At 61.0% G+C, this 18,041-nt stretch overlaps 1 protein-coding gene across 7 annotated transcripts in view; it reads right to left on the reverse strand.

Annotated features, from left to right (window-relative positions):
* The window catches only part of DNMT3A (DNA methyltransferase 3 alpha), a 41,243-nt gene extending 30,988 nt beyond the window's left edge, over positions 1-10,255 (reverse strand). The window contains exons 1-2 of one of the 7 annotated variants that reach the window (XM_054179801.1): positions 10,153-10,255; positions 3,113-3,350 (exon numbers count right to left, since the gene is read on the reverse strand). In XM_054179801.1, coding sequence (XP_054035776.1) covers positions 3,113-3,181 — 69 coding nt within the window. In that variant the 5' untranslated portion in view covers positions 3,182-3,350; positions 10,153-10,255. Of the gene's footprint in view, positions 1-3,112; positions 3,351-5,944; positions 6,267-10,152 lie in introns of those variants that run through there. The other 6 variants (XM_054179800.1, XM_054179802.1, XM_054179804.1 and 3 more) reach the window with 6 other exon arrangements.
* Between the last annotated feature and the right edge of the window lie 7,786 nt (positions 10,256-18,041).

An 18,041-nucleotide genomic window follows, 5' to 3' on the forward strand; every position in this document is an offset into this window, starting at 1 on the left:
TTGCAGGCAGCGATGCCCACAGCATCAGCACATCCCTGCGAGGCTCCGGCCCAAAGGTCCCGCAGAGCTCGGACACACCATGTCCCATGGCCATGGCACCCCACAGCTGTGGTGCCCCAGACCAGCTCCCTCCCACCCCTGCCAACCCAAACCATGCCCCTCAATTCCCATCTCCCCCTGTCCGGGGTCATGCATGAGTGTTTAGAATGGATAGAATGGAAAGGTCTGGCAGGGTGTCAAATCCTGCAGCTGGGAGAGGATACAGCTGGGGAGCACATGGTGGGTGCTGGTGAGGCAAGGGGTGCTCTACAGGATCCCCAGGCAATGCTCCCTCTTCTGGGGGACTGCAGTCCTTTACAGGGGTCTCTCTGTGCTTCCCCAGGCCTGCCTCACTGCCTGAACAGTGGCAATGGGCACAGCTGTGGTTCTTCACCAGCAATGCCCTGTGCTGGCAAAGCAATGCTGGGCACAGTGCCTTGTCTGCCACAGCAACCCCAGCTCCTCCCATGGTGCACAGGACACCCTGGTGCAGAGCTGCAGGAGGGACCCCCACCCTGACCTGGTGCTCAGGGCTCCATTTTGCTCCCCATGCTGTACCCAGTACATGGAACACTGGCATGAAAGACACTGCAGTGCCAGGGGGACACTGCAGTGTTGGGGGCGGGGGTCCCTGATGCAGGGTCAGGGAGGTGCTCCCAGCCCGGGGGCATACAAGATGAGCTCCCTGTGGCTCTGCCACAGAGATCAGCACAGTCTCCACACCAGCGAGCTGGGGGATGCAGGACCTGGGGCAGGACCGGGGCTGAAGGGACCCCCATCCAGGGCACCGCATCCCAAAATCAGAGCAGGCATCGGGGAAGCAAGAATGCATCCCAAGCATGAGCAAGGCTTGTGCAAAGCCCTGCGAGGGGGATCTGCTGTCCCCTTCCCGGCGCGGCAGAGCTGGTGCTGCAGCCCCTCGCTGCACGCAGCCCGCCGGGAGCTGAGTCATCTCCCCATACATCACCCCGCTCCTCGCCGGCTCCTCTCCCCAGGGCTCGGCCAGGCGCGGGGCTGCATGGCACGTCCCCGATGTGCCCTGCTCCTGCGCCGCTGCCAAGCAACAACCCAGAGGGAAACCACCGCCGAGGAGGGAGGAGGAGGAAAAGCTGCTGCATGACGCAGTGCTGGCTCTGCAGCCGCTGTGCCGGGTCCCTGCTCCCGGCTGCACTAGGGAGACCTTGGCAGTGGAAGGAAATCGGCCTGGCTGGGCAGGAGAATGGGGGTGCAGAGACCCACCCCACCTCACACAGGAGCTGGAGCTCGGCCTTGCCAGGCCTGTGCTGAGAGCTGACAGCCCTGGCATGACCTACAGCACTGTACAGCCTCATTCTCCTGGCCCCCTTGTTAGAGGTGACCTCCGCGGGGGAGGCAATGCTGTGTCCCGGTGGGGTCAGGCCAGGACAGTGCTCAGCTGGGCGTGCTCGCCGTGAACTTGCTGCCAGCCCACGTGGGGCACTGGCACCCGGGGGAGCAGTGCTGGCACTGGCAGGTCCTGCTTTCGAGGGTGAGCCAGGTTGCACTGTAAGCACCAGTTTCTCCCACGGCTCTTCCTTGCATCCCTCCACATGCCACAGCCCCACTCTCCAAGCCAGCTCTGCCACAAACCTCCAGAACTGCACCAAAACACAGGGTCAGCTGTCACACCCACCTCCTAGGGTCTGCCCCACAGTCTCGGCTCACATTCCTTGTGCCAGCAACTGATGCAGGTGGGATTGGCCACACGCTATGCCCTGCATAGCCTGCCATGTGCTAAACCATGGTACTGATCAACTAACCCCTGGTTTACTTGTCCCCTCCCCAGTCATGCCACAAAGTACCAAAAGACACATGGCTCAAGCCATCCAGCAGCCCAGAGTGATGGCTGGAGGATGGGGAGCACTGGCACAGAGACCAGTCAGGCTTGACCTGGAGGCTCAGCGTAGTTGCCACGGTCAAGCTGGCCTGGAGGAACTGGGATGACCCCAATCCCCTGCTGCCCGCAGCAGGATGGCGGCCAGCTGGCCACCAGCTCCAGTCCCCACGCCTTGACCAGGGCAGGCCTTGACCCTGTGCCCCCCAGGACGCTGCTTCTCTCCGCAGGAAGAGTGATGCCTTTGGCAGCACTAGGAGTGCCACGCAAGCCTGGCGTGTCCATGTGTGGCAGTGAAGCAGTGAGGACAGGGTCAGAACCTGCTACCCCCTCTGGCTCTGACCTCCACAAACCCAGCACAGCCTCTTGCCCACTGCTGCATCCTCAGCCCCAACCAAGCTGGCCCCTGCTGAGTGCTGCAGCAGACAGGGCAGTTTGAGGGGCAGCCCTTCCCCACAGAGCTGCTCTACAGACAGGGATGCTTGGGGGGAGCATGTACTAGGGATGGGGTCCATGCACCAGGGCTGAGAACCCTGAGTATGGTACACTGATGAAGTGAGCATGCACTACATGCCACCTGGCACAGGGGGGTTACTGTTCCTTCCCCAGCTGCAGCATTGCACATAAGGAGGCAGGAGAAGGACAGGGATCCCCTAGTCCCTGCAGCAGGTAGCATCCCCACAATGGAGCATCAAGACTGGCATGAGGGTTTGAGCTTGGGTCTTGTGGTGAGGCTACAGGGCCACCTCTCATTGCATGTCCTGTGTCCCCAGCCCACTGCCCCACAGTCCAGGTTGTACGTCCACTCAGCCCCAGAGCTGGGGGACACCCCCTACCCCAGCAGCCTCCTCCCTGCAGCCAGGCTTGTCCCAGCCCTGGCTGCTACTGCTGAGATGACAGCAGGTCTTTGCTGCCCTGTCCCCTCCCCACTGCCAGGAATAGCTCAATCCGCACTAATCCCAGCTGCAGCTCAGGGCTCCCCTGGCTTGGCACCTTGTTCCCCACTGTGACGAGGGGGAGAGGGCTTTGCACATGTCAGAGGGGACCCTATGCTCCCTTTATCTGCACACCATCCAGCCAGGCACAAACTTGACCCCCAGAGCCCACCAGTACTCCAGCACTGCTTGTATCAGGCCAAGCGCAGCATTAGGGATGTCCACAGAACAACCAGGTCACCCCCCAACCCCCCCACAGCTTCCCTGAGCTATGGCAGGACCCTACCTTGTGCGTGTCAAGTGCTTCACGGTTTGAAGTAGGGCTGCTGGTGTCGAGGCTCCCACTGGATGGCATGGTGGGGAGCAAGGGTGGGTGTCTGGGACTGTCAGCTCTTCAGCACCAAAGCAGGTCCTGCTGCTACTGCCACTCTCTGACTCTCTGCACCACGGAAGGGGTCCAGGAGCCGTCACCCAGCGCAGCGGCCAGCCCTTGCGTCCCACCACCTGCTTGGATCCTTCTGCCCCTGCAGGAAGTAGAAAGGGTTGGGACTGAGGGGGGAATGCCAGGACTGGAGTGAGGGGGGAACGCCAGCCCCACCGCCCCTCGGCTGCACCGCGCCCTGGCCCCCAGCAATTATTAACACACCACAACCTTGACTCAGCTGGGCTGGGCTGGGGGCCCCTGTCCCTGGCATTGCCCTGGCTGCAGGGGACACAGCGTGGGGTGCATGGTGCTGGCAACAGGTGCAAGGTGCAGTGTGAGGTGCATGGGACATTTTGAGGGGTGCACAGTGCCCAGCATGGGGTGCTATCACACCACGAGAGCTGCCTGCCACAGGGTGAAGACTGTGGGGTGTAAGGTGTGGGGGTGTGCTGCACAGTGCAGGGTACATGGAGGAATTGCATACTGCAGGGTGCACAGTGCAGGAGGCACAGCCCACAGGGCAGAGTGTGAGGTGTGGGATGTATTCTGCAGGGTGCACAGCTGGGGTGCATGGGGCGGGGTGCATTCTGCATGGTGCAGTGTAGGGTGCACGAGGTAGGATACAGAACGTGCAGGGTGCAAGGCACAGAGCATCCACGCTGCAGGGTGCAGGATGCAGAACACGGGGTGCAAAATGCAGGGTGCGTTCTGTGGGGCACAAGGTGTGGGGTGCAGAGGGCAGGTTGCATTCTGCAGCGTGCAGCTTGCAGGTGCAGGGTGTGAGGTGCAGGGTGAGGGGGTGCCGATAGGGGCTGTGGAGGAGGCTGAGCCCCGGCACCTGTTGCTATGGCAAACGCTGCATTAGCCATGGCCGAGGCTGCTGTTGCCTTTGGCACCGGAGCTGCAATTTGTTTCTAGAGCTTTCCAGCCGCAGCCTGTTCGCTTGCTTGCTCCCAGCCGGCAGGCGGGTGGGGGGCTGCCGGGGGGCTGTGGGGGACTATGGGCAGGCAGGGCCACTGATGACAGAACACAAACCCCAGATCCAGCACATCCTGTTTGTCCCTATGGCTACCTACAATGGGGGGCTGCCTGTGAGGGGTGGAGGGGTACCCATCAGGGCTGCAGCTTCTCCTGCCCCCTCCAGCTGTACCCACCACATGCACAGGGACCCTCTAGGACTCGGGGTGCTGGGCTGGAAGGTGGGAGATGGGAGAGTGGGAGATGATTGGGAGCTTAGCTGTTCCTGTCTCAGCTCCCTCAGCATGGCCCCTCTCGCAGGGAGGGCTGGGGTGGGACATGGCAAGGGGATGGGGAGAGGGGTGCAAGGTGTAGGTGCAGGCTGGGGGTGCAAACTGGAAGTGGGGGATGCAGGTGTAGGAGTCAAGCTGGGGTGCTGTGTGTGGGCTGGGGGCACAGAATGCAGGCTAATTGTGCTGGGTGCAGAGTAAGACCTGGGAGTGATGAATGGGAATGGGGGATGTGGGCTGGGGGTGCTGGGTGCAGGATGAGACCTGGGGGTGCAGGATACGGGTGTGGGATGGGAATGTGGGATGAAAGTGTGGGTACAGGACATAGTATAGAGATGTGGGGTGCAGGCTGCCTCCCCTGCAATGGCCAGACCTGTGCCAGATGCCAGTCAGGGGCTTCCCCATCCCTCTCTCACCAGTCTGGGGAGCCCCTGGGAGAGCCTCATCCCGAGGCACTGGCCCGGCCAGCCCCGTGCCACAAAGGGCCTGGCCACACTCTTTGCCTTCTGCCACTGATGGACTCTGCCCTACACTGGCAGTCCAGGCACGGCTCTGCCCCTCTGTGGGGGGCCCGGGCTGCCACGGAGCACCTCCAACACCCACATGCTGCTGCTTCCTGCACGCATCTGGTAGATGCTGTGCCACCAGCACTATGGCACAGTTTGGCACAGCATGGCACACCATTCCGCATGGCATGGCACAGCATGGTGTAGCACCTCAGTCCCATGGCCCTTCTGGTAAGCTGCCTCCTTGGGGTGCTGCTCGTGGGCGTGAAGCTGCCCGAGCCCCCATCCTTGCTCCCATCAAGCTGTGCCACAGCAAAGCCCTGGCTGTGGGCACGGGAGGACACGAGCCATAGGGAAGTATCCGGGGACACCCCAGCAGCACCCCCGCACCGCGGCAGGAGTGCCCCAGCCCCCTCGGGGGGGTCCCCCGTGCCCAAAGGGCGGAATGACAATGTCCCCAGTGGGTCCCTGATGGCATGTGATACGTCTCTAGGAAATGGCTCAGGCAACCCCAGTCCCACGACACCGGGGTCCCTCCGGCCCCCAAGCCCAGCCCCACTGCACTGGCGTCCCTCTGGCAGCCCCGGGCGGGGGAGGCAGGTGAACCCCCCCCCCCCAGTTTCCCCGGTGCTCGTACGGCCACTAACTGCCCTTCTTGGCGCTGCCGAAGGGCCAGCTCGCAGGGCTTTGGTTCGCTTCCAGCCAACATGGTCTCCGAACGCTCTAAAAATAGTTGGGCTGCGTACAAAACCCCGCGGCAGCTCCGGCCCGCCGGCCGCTGGAACAAAGACGGGGAGAAACCGGCGGCACCGGCTGCTTCCCGCTCTCCCCAGCCCCACCGCCGGCTCGGCGGGGACAGCCGAGCGCGGTCCCACCGGGAGGGTCCATGCGGCTAACGCGGAAGCCCCCCCGGCACCGGCCCCGCTCCCCCGCGCTCTTACCCGGCCGAGGCTCACAGGATGTAGGGGACGGGGCGAATGGGGGGAGGGGGGGGCTGTGGTGTCCTACCCCCCACCTTAGGCCGCCGGAACCCTTCTCCCGCAGCGCCGGGACATCCCCTCGCCGACGCGGCGGCTTGGCGGTGGCGGCGGGGGGACACACACACACAGACCCTCGTCCTGTGCCGAGGCGCGGGGAGGGACTCACGGCGCCGCTTGCCTCCTGCCTCCCTATTTAAGGGCTCGGGCCGGCCTCAGGGCTGACGGTGAGCGGGGGAACCGGCAGCCCCCAGCCCGCGCCGTGCCGCTCCCGCACTCCGGGGCCCCGGCGAGTCACGCTCGGCAGAGGCGTTCCAAAGTAGGTTACCTGCGACGGGGGGATGAGACACGCCGCGCTGACCAAAAAAAAAAAAAAAAAAGAAGAAAAAAAAGGCAATCCCCAAAAAAACCCCAGGGAAAAAACCCTCTCCCCCCCCTCCTTTCCCCCCCTACATTTAGGGACCTCGCCGGCGCCCGCCGCTGCTGTGCCGCAGCCGGGAACCCGCAGAAACCCAAACGGCCATTTTAGGTGCTGGCGAGCAGGGTCCCCGCAGACCCCCACGCAGGTGGCGGGTGACACGTTCACCGCAGTCCCCCTCGCTCCTGTCCTAATGTGACCTCGCGTGTAGCATCCCGCCCCCCTCCCGGCGCGGTGACACCCATCGCCGGGTTTGGCCGGGGTCCCTCGTGCATCTCCGCCCCGCCGGTGGCAGGAGGGACCCTGTCCAAACGCCTCTCCCGTGACAAGTGCCGCAGCGTATTATTATTGTTGTTGTCACTTTGAGTCACCGCCACCCCCGGGCAGCCGCGCTCCTCCTCCTCCTCCTCCTCCTCCTCCCCAGCACCGGGGATGAAGTTCAGCATTGACTCAGAGGGGCCGGGAGCTGCGTCCGTGAGTCACCCCCCACCCCCTGCACCCCCTATCCCTGACTCATGGAGGGGGCCTCCCCCCAAGCCCCAACCCCCCCCGTTGCCGTGGGGGCAACGGGGATGGAGTGGGCATCCTCCAGGGCATGAAATGTAACTGAGTGCCGGCAGCTCCCCTGCGATCGCCTCCGACAGATGGTTGCACCAAAACCACGGTTGCGGGCAAAGCATTGACCTCATCGCCCATAATTACAACTTAGGAGCCAAATATTTGCCCACACTGCTGGGGGGTGCACATGGCCACAGGCGGGGAAGCTCCTGCTCACCCGCCCCTGCAGTGGCTCCTGCACTCACCACAGCCACCCAGGAACCACTAACAGGTCCCTCCAGGAGGGTTGAGGGGAACCCCAGAATGGTTGGCATCACCAAACTGGTCTCATACTGCACCCGGGGGAATGATGTGCGGTCCTGAGCAGCACTCCAGGTGCAATATAGGGCCCTGCACCCTGAAGAATGCATCGTACAACACTACACCCCGGGGGAGCAATGCAGTGCATTGTGCTGCACCTCAAAAGCAATGCACTGCACAACACTGCACCAGAGAGTGCAACATAGAACTCTACACTGCTCCGGGGGATCAATGTACTGCCCTGTGCTGCACCTTGGGGAGTGTGCTGCACTACACTGCACCCCAAGGAGCAATGCATTGCCCTGTGCTGCTGTGTCCCTGGAGTGATGTATGGCACCTCACTGCACCCCAAGAGTGAAGCAGTGCCATGACACACACCACAGACCCTGGCACTGGGTTTTAGTGCGGTTTGGCAGGTGGGACAGTGCAGCCCTGGTGGAGTTTATGAACTGTGCTCCCCAAGCTGTGGGAACACCTCGCCGCAGGACACCATGCAGCTCAACATGCTCAGCTTATCAGGGGAAAAAAGGCTGGGAGATGATCTGATTATGGTGAGGAAGTGCCACTGTGGGCAGAGCCCCCAGCGTTGCTGAACCCACCAGCTGGCAGCAGAGCAGGTCCAGGAGCAAAGCTGGGGTGGTTCAGACTGGCAGCCAGGCACATGCTTGGAACTGGGAAGGGCGGTTAACCGCAGGAACAGGCCAAACCGGTGGCAAGAGCACGGCGGGCAAGCGGGACAGTGGTGGGAAGAGCGGGACGGTGGAACAGTGACTCAGCCCAATCCCCATCCAGGCTGCCAGGTTTGGTGAAGTTGCTTGGTGCAGCCCCACAAGTCTCACAATGAGGTGGTGGCACCAGTGGGTGTTCAGATGGTGGCATTAAACCCCCAAACCAACTGCAACCTCAAGGGCAAGTGGATTCCAGAACCAAAACAGAACGCAGATGACATCTCCCACCCCAAGAAACATCACACCCAAATGCCCCTGGCGAATCCTGCGGAGCCAGAGCCGCTGCAGCACGTGTGTGTCTGGCACACGCATGTCCCGAGCACGCGCACACACGCGCCGGTGGTTACCTGGCAAGCCCACACACTTCCCTACGGCCTGGGGCAGACAGAATGCACGGGAAAGCATTGGGCAGGGACGTGTGGGTGTGCCAACCTAAAAATACTCGCACGGAAATCACCACCTGAAGGTCCTTGAGAGGCCACCATGGCACTGTGACAGGGTGGCAGCACCACTGGTCACCTTTAAAGCAGGGACATCACCTGCAGTCAGTATCTCCGTGGTCATGTAGACAGCCAGGGCAAGGCCTGAGCTGCAGCGAGCATTGCCAGCATCCTGCCTTTCCACAAGCAGTGGCAGGCGCTTCGTGCCACGAAATAAGGCTCCCGTGAGGAAGTTTTGAGCTGACTCAGCACAAAAAGGCCAACACAGGCGCGGGAGCTGCCAGGAGCAGTTGCCGGCTACCACAACATCCACTCCCCATAGCCACTGGTTTGCTCGGGGCTGGTCCCAGGTGTCCCCGGCTTGTGTGCTTCCCCAACGGGGTGGGTGATGGGCAGCGTTTGGCACAGGCGGGAAGGATGCGGGTGCCCACTGTGGCAGTCCTGCCTCCACCGCTGCTGCTGTGCACGGTGCAGCAAATGTGAGCACCAAACGCCAATCCCACGGTGACACCGTCTACGTCACACAAAGGGAAGAAATAAAGAAAGAGGAACTGAGGAAGAGGAACATTTCATCTGCCCACAGGTCCCTGCACCACCAACACCCCAAAACCCGGGATGTGGTGGGGGTAAAGAAAAAAAGATAAGCTGAAGGAAGCGAGGAAGTGAGTGGGTGGCTGAACTACTCCACTGAGGCCGGGAGACAGGCACCCAGTACCCTGCCACCCTGTGCCCTGCTGCCCTCTCCCTGCCCTGGGCTTTTCAGGCTCCCCTGGGGGGTGTTATTTTAGCTGCAAAAATAGAAAACTTTTGGCAGGCGGACGCCACCCACACACCCCCGCCGGGGCAATTCCACTGCCGCCCGAGGGAGGGCAGTGCAGGCCCGGGGGTCTGTGGGCTGCGACCCCGCACCCGCGCCAGGGTGAACAGAGTACACGTCCTGGCTCTCCACAGTTCCCTCGGCTCCCTGCGGTGTCACTCCGGGGCTCTCCGCAGGTCTCGCCCCGGGGGTCTCCGCAGCTAAGCGATGGGGCTGGGACATACGCACACACACTCCCCCACTCCGGGGACCTCTCCCTCGTAGCGGGGCGCGGGCCGGGCCGGGCCCCCCGCGCTGCCCTTCAGCCGCCCGGCGCTGCGCTCAAGGACACGGCGGCGCCGCGGGGGCCGGGCCGGGCCGGGCCGAGCCCGCCGGGCCCCGCCGCCAAGCACCCCCCCCCCCCCCCCCCCCCCCCCCAACCCGTCCCTTCCTCCGCCCGCCGAGCGGGGCCGGGCCGAGAGCGGGGGCGGCGGCGGGGAGCGGGGCAGGACGGGGGGAGGCCGAGGCGGGCCCGGCGGGTGGCGACCCGGCCGCTGCCATGTTTTCCTGCTCGGCGCTGCGGGGCCCGGCCCGGCCCGGCCCCGCCGCAGCCCCCGAGCCTGAGGGAACGGGGGAGGACGGGACACGGGACGGGGGACACACACCGGGAAGGGACGGCACCGAGGCGGGGAGGGTGTCGGCGGGGAGTGCGGGCGGGGCCGTGCGGAACCGACCCGAATTGAGCCGAATAGAGCCGAACCGAACCGAACCGAGGCGAGTCTTGCCGAACCGAGGCGAGCGGTGCCGAACCGAGCCGAGTCTTCCCGAACCGAGCCGAGTCTTGCCGAGCCCGGCGGTGCCGAGGGACGGGGAAGTGGTCTGCCCCATGCCGGGGGTCAGTGGGGGCCAGTTCGTGTCCGCGGTGCCGTTACCTGGGCCGGTGCGGGCCCGGCGCGCCGTGCCGAGCCGTGCCGAGCCGCCGCCGCTGCGCTGCCCGGCCAGGCCTCCCTCCGCCCGCAGCGCCGCCGCCTCCACTGCAGCACCGAGCCGCGCCGCGCGGTCCTAGCGCCCGCCGCCCGCGCCAGCGCACCCGGACCCGCTGGGCCAGACAGAGCCATGCAGGGGCGGGCAGGGTCGGACTGGGCTTCCTCGGGTGTCATCGGGGATCGGCAGGAATGGGACGGTCCGGGTAACGCTGGGCTTTGCTGAGCTCGGCTAAGCCAAGCTGTGCCGTGCCGTGCCATGCCGTGCCAAGCAGGACCATGCCAGACCAAGCCAAACGCTGTCAAGGGATGTGTGGTGTCAAGCAAAGCTCGACTGAGCCAAGCCAAGCTGACCTGAACCAGGCTGGGTTGAGCCAGTGCTAGCCAAGCAATGCTGAGCCAGGCCAGACCATGGCGAGGCAACCTGTGCTGTGCCATGCCAAGCTGTGCTGCGCTATACCAAGCCAGACCGTGGCAGACCAAGCTAAGCCAGGCTGGGTCAACCAAAGCAAAGTCAATGGCTGTGCAGTGTCAAGCCAGGCCAGATTGGATTGGGACAAGCTGAGACAAGCCAAGCCAGGCTGGATCAGACTGGGTTGAGCCAATGTTGACCATGCAGTGCCAAGCCAGGCCAGACCACTGTGAGCCAACCTGTGCCAAGCCAAGCTGAGCTGCGCCACATTGTGCTGGGCTGAGGCAGGCTGGGCCAAGCTGAGCCAGGCAGAGTCCAGCATCACTGAACTGTACCGGCCAGATCTGAGCAATTCCAGGCCATGCCAAGCTGTGCCACCCTATGCCAAGCAGTGGAAGGCAAAACCAAGTTGTGCAAGGCCATGCAGTGCTAAGCCAAGCAGTGCCATACCTAGCTAAGGAGCACCAGGCCATGCCACGTCAAGCTGTGCCATGCGGTGGTAATCTGTGCAGCCACTGCACATTGCAAGCATCACGGGGACAGACCCGCTGGCTGGCAGCAGCCACAGGGAAGACCCACAGGTCAAGGGTTTGGGGCTGGGCTTCGAGGGCCATTGGAGACCCCAGAAGAGCTGTGGGCCACCACTGGACAGGAGGGATAGGAGGAGAGGTTGTTGGGTCCCTCCAGCCATGGTGGCACCCAGAGATGGCCACACTGCCACCCCCAGCACTGCACACTGGGCATGGGCTGCAGCACCAAAGCTTGTGCTTGGCCAGGGCCACCTGCCAAAGCTGTCGCCAGTGGCTGCTGAGGGAGAATTCTGACACCATTTAGAGTGTCAGGCTGGTATCTACAGCCCCTGGCAAGGGCACAGAGGGACCTGGCAGTGCCTGGCCTCTCTCCTGTGTGTGGAGTGGCCCCACTCTTGTCCCCTGCTGTGCCATGCAGGGATGCAACCCCAAAAGGAACTCTTCCAGGCTGAGCCCCTGTATTGTCTGTGGTGCTAGAAGGCACTGAGTGCACATGGGGGCACTGTAAAATAAAGTATTAATTAATAATGATAATTAATGTGGCATTCCTGTGACTTAATAGGCCAGCTCCTCATTGCTGCAGGGGAATATTGCTCTTCCCTCATTCCTGCTCCCATGGATGTCTTGCTGGAGCCATTGAGTGGATGCTGGTGTTCCTGGGGCTGGGACTGAGCTCAACAAACCAGCACCAGCTGCTGATGCCCATATCCTTGATGATGACCTGGAAAGAGCACCTCAGTGCTGTCAGAGAAGAGCTGGGGTGCGATGAGCATGTCATTGCCCAGGCATGTGAAATTTGGGATCTGCCCTGGCTCTGGGTATTGGGGTAGCCAGGGGCTGATAGTGGCACAGTGTGCAGGACCTGAGCCCAAAACTGAACCCAGTATTCAAGGCAGGGCCTCACCAGTGCTGAGTAGAGGGGGACAATCCATGCCCTATTCCTGCTGGCCACACTATTGCTGATACAACCCACGACTGGACAGCCTGTCTGGCTGAGCCTTGGCTCCATGTGTGTGCCTGCAGCAGAACTCAGGCAGGCTGGCCCTGGATGTGTCCCATTGTATGCCCTCCTCAAGCTGCCCATGGCCTCACGGTCCCCCTAGCTATGGCAGAGCTTTCCCAGCTGGTTCCTGTGGCCACAGTGAGGGCTGTTAGTGATGCCGGTATTGGTGATCACAGAATCCTCCCACTGTGGTGGAGGTTGGGAGGGATATCTGAGGACCATCTTGCCCAACCCCCTTGCTAAAGCAAGGTCATCTGGAACAAGATCACAACATCCAGGTGGGTTTGGAATCTTCCAGAGAAAGAGACTCCACAAACCTTGGGCAGCCTGGTCTAGGGCTCCAGCACCCTCACAGGAATAAAGTTTCTCCTCATCTTCAAATGGAACCTCCTGGGTTCCAGTTTGTGCCCATTACCCCTTGTCCTGTTGCTGGGCATTACTGAAAAGTGTCTGGTCCCATCCTCTTGTTCCACCGCTCTTGATCTAACCCCCCCTGTTGAGAAGATCCCCTCTCAGGCTGCTCTTCTCCAGGATAAATGGCCCCAGGTCTCTCAGCCTTTCCTCCTCAGAGAGATGCTCCAGTGCCTTTGTCATCTTCTTAGCCCTCATTGGACTCTCCCCAGTAGTTCCCTGTCTCTTTTGAACTGAGGATCCCAGAACTGGGCTCAGGACTCCAGATGTAGAGTCACTATGGCAGAGTAGAGAGAAAGATGAAACTCCCTTGACTTGCTGACCACACTCTCTGAATGCACCCCAGGAGATCATTGGTCTTGGTCACAAGGGCACATTGCTTTTGTCCACCAGAATTCCCAGGTCCTTCTCCACAGAGCTCCTTTCCAAGTGGTCAGTCCCTAACCTGTGCTGGTGCAGGGAGTTTTTCCTCCCCAGGGACAGGACTCTGCACTGGCTCTTGTTAAACTTCGTGAGGTTCCCCTCCACCCAGCTCTCCATCCTGGCCAGGTCTCACTGGAAGGCAGCATAGCCTGATGGCATGTCAGCCACTCCTGCCAGTTTGGTATCATCAGCAAACTGGTTGAAAGTCCATTCTGTCCCTTCATCCAGATCATTGGTGAAGATGTTGAACAAGACTAGACCCAGTTCTGACCCCAGAGAACTTTACAACTAGCCTGCAGCTAGACTCTGCCCAGCTCCCCACAGTCATCTAAGACAGCAATGCTGGCCAGCACTGGCAATGCTGGCATTAGCACCCCACTCCACTCCTGGCCCACTCCTGGCTCCGCTCCTGGCTCCAGCATGGTCTGCTGCCATGTTGCAGGAATTCTTTCCCGTATCTTGAGGCCCAGCCTAATTGCAGAGCCACTTGGCACAGCTGCCCTAGCGCCCTGGCACAGCCATGCTGGCACGCCCTGGCATGCCTGTGACTCCTTGTGCTGCAGCGCTGCAGGTGACTGTGCCTCCGGCACCGGCTGGCACTGGCCTGGCACCAGCCCAGGCACGCGCCGCAGCCGTGCTGCGTTTGTGTACAGCTGAGTGTAGGTGCAGCTGTGTTGGTCATGGCTGGGGCTTGCACGGCCAACCTCGCTGTGGCCCTTGCTGTCCTGCACCTGCTGGCTGGGCAGGGCTGTCCCACTGCATTTCAACCACTGCACCTCCAGGAAGGCTTAACTTAAAGGACCAATAAACTACCTGCTTGGGCTTGTACTTCTAGAATCATGGAGTCATTTCGGTTGGAAGAGACCTTTAAGGTCATTGAGTCCAACTATTAACCCAGCACTGCCAGGGCACCACTAAACCATGTCCCTCAGCACCACATCTACATGGCTTGTAAATCCCTCCAGGGATGGGGACTCCACTGCTCAGGGCAGTTCCTGAGCAGCCTATTCCAGAGCTGGACAACTCTTTTGGGAAATAAATTGTTCCTCATGTCCAACCTAAACCTCACCTGGCACAATGTGAGGCCATTTCCTCTTGTGCTATTGCCTGTTCCTTGGGAGAAGAGACCAATCCCCTCCTGGCCCCAACCTTCTTTCTGGGAGTTGTAGAGAGTGAAAAGGTCTCCCCTGACTTCGTCTTCGCCAGGCTCAACAGCCCAGTTTCCTCAGCCGCTCCTCACAACTTGTGCTCTGGACACTTCGTCAGCTTCGTTGCCCTTCTCTGGACACTCTCCAGCACCTCAATGTCCTTCTCGGAGTGAGGAGCCCGAAACTGAACCCAGGATTTGAGGTGCGACCTCACCAGTGCCCAGTACAGGTACAGTTGTCCCTGGGTCACATCTCTGTGTGACAGGATGCTGTCAGCTGGAGGAGCGCAGAAGCCCCTGGCAGAGATGGGGGCCCCTGGCAGAGATGGGGGCCCCTGGCAGAGATGGGGGTCCCCTAACACTGCTCAGCTGCTTACCCTTGCAGCAGCTCAGCTGTGTCACTGAGAGCTGTCGGCCCTGTATCCTGGTGACATTTGCCATTTGGAAGGCAGCTCCCTCCTGGGGCTCTGGGATTGGATTAATTAATGTCACCAAGAGGGCAGGCATCAAATTAATCTGGTGACACATGGACAGCCACTAAGTCAGTGCAGGGTGCAGCCCCTGAGCCTGCCATGGTGTGGGGGTAGCCTGCAGCACCCAACAAGCTAGCACCAAGGGACCTAGACATGATGCCACCATGGCTCAGGGGACCCTGAGGGATGCATGTGTAATGACACCATGGCTCAGGGGACTCCACAGGATGTAAGCAGGATGACACTGGCTCAGAGGACCCCAAGAGTCACATGGGCCAGGACATCATGACTCCTTATGTAATTGCTGCTGAATTTCTGCATAAGCCAGCAAGAGAGGCCAGTGGTGGCCAAGCATGGCAAGGGGTGGACAGGCTGAATGTCCCAGTGTCCCAAAGCAGGGAAGCAGGTGGCCAGGATGGACCCTGTATGTCCCAGCCCCTCTCCTGGTTATCCCTATCCTGATACCATGTCTGCAGCAGAAGGAAAGCAGCTCAGAGACATTCCGCTGGGGCTGTCTCCCTTGTGTCATCTCCCAGAGTGCCACCAGGGCTTGTGCCATCCCATGGGGCAGGGAACCAGGTAGGGGGCACAGGGGTGCAGGAGCACTGTTGGCACTGGGAGCACGTGGGGGTAGCCTATCTCCAGGTGACACAGTGTGTATCACAATGTGCCAGGCGGACAGGTCAGTCCAAGTGCCAGAGGTGGGTGTGAGCATGGGTGGTGAGGACTGGGCACTCCAGTGAGGACTAGGAACAGTGTCCAGGACATGAGGCCATTGCTGGACCGGGGCCCACAGGCTGTGTGGCAGCACTGGAGCATGGCAGCAGGGTGGGTACTGCAGACAGGATTTGGGGCCTTTCCAGATGCTACTTGAGGGACCCAGATCTGAGCCTGGCTGTGGGACTCACAGTTTTCCTGGGATGCCTTTGGGGTGCACAGGGTCCCTGCATTCTCTTTGGGGTGCATAGTGTCTGTGAGGTTTCAATGGGGTACACTGGGGCACGTGGGATTCTTGGGGGTCTCTGTGGGGATCTATGGGTCTTTGAGGTCTCCATGGGGCATGTAGACAACCTGGGATGTCTTTGGGGGTGTATGGGATCCTTAGCATCTGTGTGGATTGTATGGGGTCCCTGAGGTCTCCTTGTAGCACATGGAAGCCATAGAGGTCTCTTTGGGATGCATGATATCCATAGGGTTTCCATGGGACACACAAGGCCCCTGAGGTCTCCTTGGGGTCCCTGGGGCCTCTGTGGAGTTCATGGGGTCCTTGGAGTCTTTATGAGCTGCATGGAGTCACTGGGGTTTCTGTGTGGTGTATAGGGTTGCCAGGGTCTCCATGGGGCACACAGGGTCCCTGAAGTTTCCTTGGGGTGCATAGAGACCCAGGGGTTTTCATGGGGCACATGGGGTCCTTGGGGTCTTTGTGGGGCACATGAGATCCATGGGGTCTCTGTGGGGCTGAGCCCATCCCATGCCCCACACTGAGCTGATCCCCCTCCTGGGTCTGTGGTTAGTTTGTTTTAATCATGGTTCTGATGAGGTGTGTCAGTGTACCCCACAGAATGCACAGAGGGGCAGCGGACAGGGACATGGATGCCACGGACAGGCACCCTGGCTGCAGCCTGCCGGCAGCGAGCACACCAGGGAGTGTAACTCGGCTTCCCTCAGCTGCGCTCCATTATCTTTCCCACCAAGGCACCTAATCCCTCACGCACATGGGCACCTGGAGCCGAGCAGTGCCGTGCCAAATTGGGGCCAGGGAAGTGGAGGGGACGCATCTGTGCCCCTGAAGCTGCAAATTCCAGAGGCTAAGATTTCCCTTCCACAAGCTGAGCCTGGTCCCCGCTGCCGGCAGCTCTGCCTGGGAGTCTGCAGGGGCCAAGGGGTCCAGGAATGGGCATGAGGCATCACTGCCAGATGCAGCAACGGGAGCCTGGCATCCCTGTGTGAGAACTGATGCCAGCTCTGAACCACCACCCCGGTGCTCTGGGGCTGAATGGGGCATCAGCCTTCCTCCATCACTGGCTCCCTATCTGAGGGAGCAGCAGTGACAACGACCCCACCATCACAGGGAGCTTTGCTGGGGGGGTGGTGTTTGGCACCAGCCCTCCCAAACCCCTGCTGTGTTGGGAAGGGATGGGAGTGGGGGGGGGAGCTCCACTGCAGAAACTCCCACCCTGGTGCCTGCTCTCCAAGCCTGTCCCTCACCCTTTCTACCACCACCAGATGTGATCGCCGGGGTATGCAGCGTGTGAGGAACATCTGGCAGGGTGGACGCCCGAACACAAGCAGCTCTGTCTGCTTCCAGTGACCTGCAGCCATGACAAATGTGGGTAATCTCCCGGCTCTGCCGCTCCCTCCCAGCCCACGGCGAAGCTCTGGCAGCTGCTCCCACACCGCTCTCCTTCCCCACTAAAAACCTTTCCCCCCCAATCTTTAATCACTGTCTTGGCTTTTTTTTTTTTTCACACACTGAAGGGACAAGGCACCCCTCAGGGCTGAGATGAGTTTATTAAGTGTTTGGCAGATGACAGAACATGGCTTCCAGTTTACAGCTTTCTCTCAGAGTCATTCCCCAGGCTCACAGCATCGTCTTTGCCAAACGCTCCTGCACACATCCATGCCCATGGCTGCGCTCGCACTGTGCCAGGAAGAGGGAACGGCACCAAAGCTTGGCATGGCTCCCATCCCTCTGACTGCTGGGCTCTGCAGGACACCCTGATCATGTGGGTATGGATAGGGCTTGGGGAGGGATGCATGTGCTGAGGGATGGCACAAGTGGGGAGCAGTATCTGTGCCAAGGGATGGCACAAGTGGCCAAAGCCACCGCTTCCCTTTTTCACACCACTGACAGATCAGTTGGGGGTGCAATACCCTGCACCGTGCCCATCTCTATTCCCTATGCCAGGAAAACTGGGGGTTTCCCTCTCCTGGCATTAACCACTGACACAGGGGCAGCAGCTGGGGTTGCCAGATTCCCCTGGTCAGGGATGCCAGTGCAGGAACGTGGCTCGCAGGGAGTGATGCCGTTCCTGGTATTTTTATAGCTGCTGGGGCGATAGCAGAAGGTTGAGTCAGGACTCCTGGGTGACCACTGGTGTTACTCCGAGGCCCATGCTGGGACCAGTGCTGTTTAATCTCTCATTGTTACAGGCAGTGGGATCAAGTGCACCCTCAGCAAGTGTGCAAATGGCACCTAAGGACAGGATGCATCCAGAGAGACCTGGAAAAGCTGAAAAAGTGAGATGATGTGACCATCCTGAGGGTCAACAATGCTAAGTGCAAGGCCCAGCACCTGGGCTGGGATAACCCCTGGTAACAGTTCAGGCTGGGGGATGAAGGGGTGGAGAGCAGCCCTGCAGAGAAGGACCTGGGAGTGCTGGTGGGTGAAAAGCTGGACAGGAGCTGGCAATTGCACTCACAGCCCAGAAGCCAACTG

This window comes from Dryobates pubescens, chromosome 3, assembly GCF_014839835.1.
Source record: "Dryobates pubescens isolate bDryPub1 chromosome 3, bDryPub1.pri, whole genome shotgun sequence".
Lineage (NCBI taxonomy): Eukaryota > Metazoa > Chordata > Aves > Piciformes > Picidae > Dryobates > Dryobates pubescens.